This window comes from Emiliania huxleyi, assembly GCF_000372725.1.
Source record: "Emiliania huxleyi CCMP1516 chromosome Unknown EMIHUscaffold_214, whole genome shotgun sequence".
NCBI lineage: Eukaryota > Haptophyta > Isochrysidales > Noelaerhabdaceae > Emiliania > Emiliania huxleyi.
The window spans coordinates 130,899-132,647 of record NW_005200469.1 but is presented as its reverse complement, the minus strand read 5'-3'; the positions used below and the strand labels follow the sequence as shown (position 1 = coordinate 132,647).

Below are 1,749 nucleotides of genomic sequence, written 5' to 3'. Positions count from 1 at the left end.
TCGCCGATGAGCTTGGGCGTGGCGGTGAGGAAGAGGCGGCGGCGGGCGGGAAGAAACTCGTCAAAGAGCGGCCTCGCAAACCGCTTGCTCGTCCGGCCTGTGCAGCGGTGCGCCTCGTCACACACCAGCAGGTCGGCCGCAGCTCCAACCTCCCGCAACGCCGCGCCCACGCGATCCGCAGACTGGTAGGTGCAGAAGATGACGCGCGGCGCGCCCTCAGTCTCTCGGAGGAAGGTCGCAATAACGTCAGTATCCGTCGAGCGCGGCAGCACCGCCCGTGGCACCGACGTTGACGAGCAGACTGCCAGCGACCGCAAGCCGTCGAGCGGGCCTGGAGCCGACCGCCAGCGCTCCCAGTCGCGATGCGACTGCGAAACGAGGTCGCGCGCTGGGATGAGCACGACGGTGAGAGACGAGGCGAGCGCCTCGGCGACGCGCAAGGCGAGGACGGTCTTGCCGGCGCCGCTGGGAAGCACCGCCGTCGCCCGCGAAGCCACCTCGCCGTCGCCAGGCGCAGCGCCGCCGCCGCCGGCACCGTCGCCGCGGCCCGTCTCGCCACCACCGTCGCCAGGAGAGCAGCCAAAGACGCGGACGATGGCAGCGCAAGCCGCGCGTTGCACGGCTGCCTTGCCGCCGCTGCTGTCGAGGGTAGCTTGCAGCAGATGGAGGTGATTGCTGTCCAGCTCTCGCGGCGGTGCCGACGGAGGCACGGCCGGCCTGGCCGTGGTGGAGGCGGTGCTCATCGACGCGACGCGCGCATCGCGCGCTGGCGGCTGCCGAGGCGAGAGCAACGCCAGCGCGAAGAGGCTGCCGATCATCTCGGACACTCGCAAAAGGCAAAGAAGAAATCCTCGTGCGGTCCCGTCTATTGCAGGACCTGGCGGCGTGCCGTCCTCCCATCCCTCCCTTGGGTTGTGTGTTTTCTTTCTTTCTAGGACCTGTCGGGTCCGGGTCGGGGGGAGGGCGACAAATTTCTCGGAAAAGTCGCCAGCTGAAGCGGAAGATAACAAGGCCGACTCAAGGACCAAGCAACCTGAGATGATGCTGTCGTCGCTGCAATCGGCTTGGCCGGGCAACTGGATCTCCCGTGCCTTCTTCACCTCGACCGCCACGCGACGCTCGAGTGCACGCGTCTGCTCCGTCACCACCTTCTGCCTCCTGCACTCCGCCATCACGATGATGGCCGTCTCGGGCGCGCCGGTTCCTGTAAGCGAGGATGCTGGTGCTAGATTTGCCGAGCGCCGCATCCTCTCGGCTGAGACGGCCAAGGCGGTCGAGGATGCCCAGGCGGTCGCCGGCACCGCCAACGCCGAGCTCCTTGACACAACAATCATCCTCCTCGACAAGGCGTCGGCCGCCGCCGTCGCCAACACTCAGATGACGCTCGCCCAGGCGTCGGCTGACCTCGCCGCGACGGCGGCCGCCTTCACGCCCCTCGATCCTTCGCCTCCTCCTCCGGCGGCGCCTCCGGCGCCGCATCTATACGGCCGCTCGCTCGGCGTCGCCGCCAATCTCGCCGCCGCCAAGACGGAGGCGTCGGCGGGCGAGGCGGCGGGGCTGGCGGACGAGGCGAATGCCGAGGCGTGGACCGCCCTCGAGGCGCAGCTCCGAGCTGGCTCAGCCGCCTTCGACGCCGACGCCACGCTCGCCGGCGCCAAGATGGACGACCTCTACGACGAGTGGTTTGTCAGCCTCCCGCCTTCCCCGCCGTCTTGGCTCTCCGAATGGGGCCTGCCGAACCGTTCGGGC

At 69.1% G+C, this 1,749-nt stretch overlaps 2 protein-coding genes across 2 annotated transcripts in view; one reads left to right on the top strand and one right to left on the bottom strand.

Annotated features, from left to right (window-relative positions):
- The window catches only part of EMIHUDRAFT_468761 (hypothetical protein), a gene marked incomplete at its 5' end in the record, with an annotated part of 4,592 nt that extends 3,774 nt beyond the window's left edge, over positions 1-818 (bottom strand). The window contains one exon of the mRNA XM_005780469.1: positions 126-818. Within this exon, the coding sequence (XP_005780526.1) occupies positions 126-818 (693 nt within the window). The remainder of the gene's footprint in view (positions 1-125) is intronic.
- Positions 819-1,176: 358 nt separating this feature from the next.
- The window catches only part of EMIHUDRAFT_235170 (hypothetical protein), a gene marked incomplete at both ends in the record, with an annotated part of 4,198 nt that continues 3,625 nt past the window's right edge, over positions 1,177-1,749 (top strand). The window contains one exon of the mRNA XM_005780468.1: positions 1,177-1,741. Within this exon, the coding sequence (XP_005780525.1) occupies positions 1,177-1,741 (565 nt within the window). The remainder of the gene's footprint in view (positions 1,742-1,749) is intronic.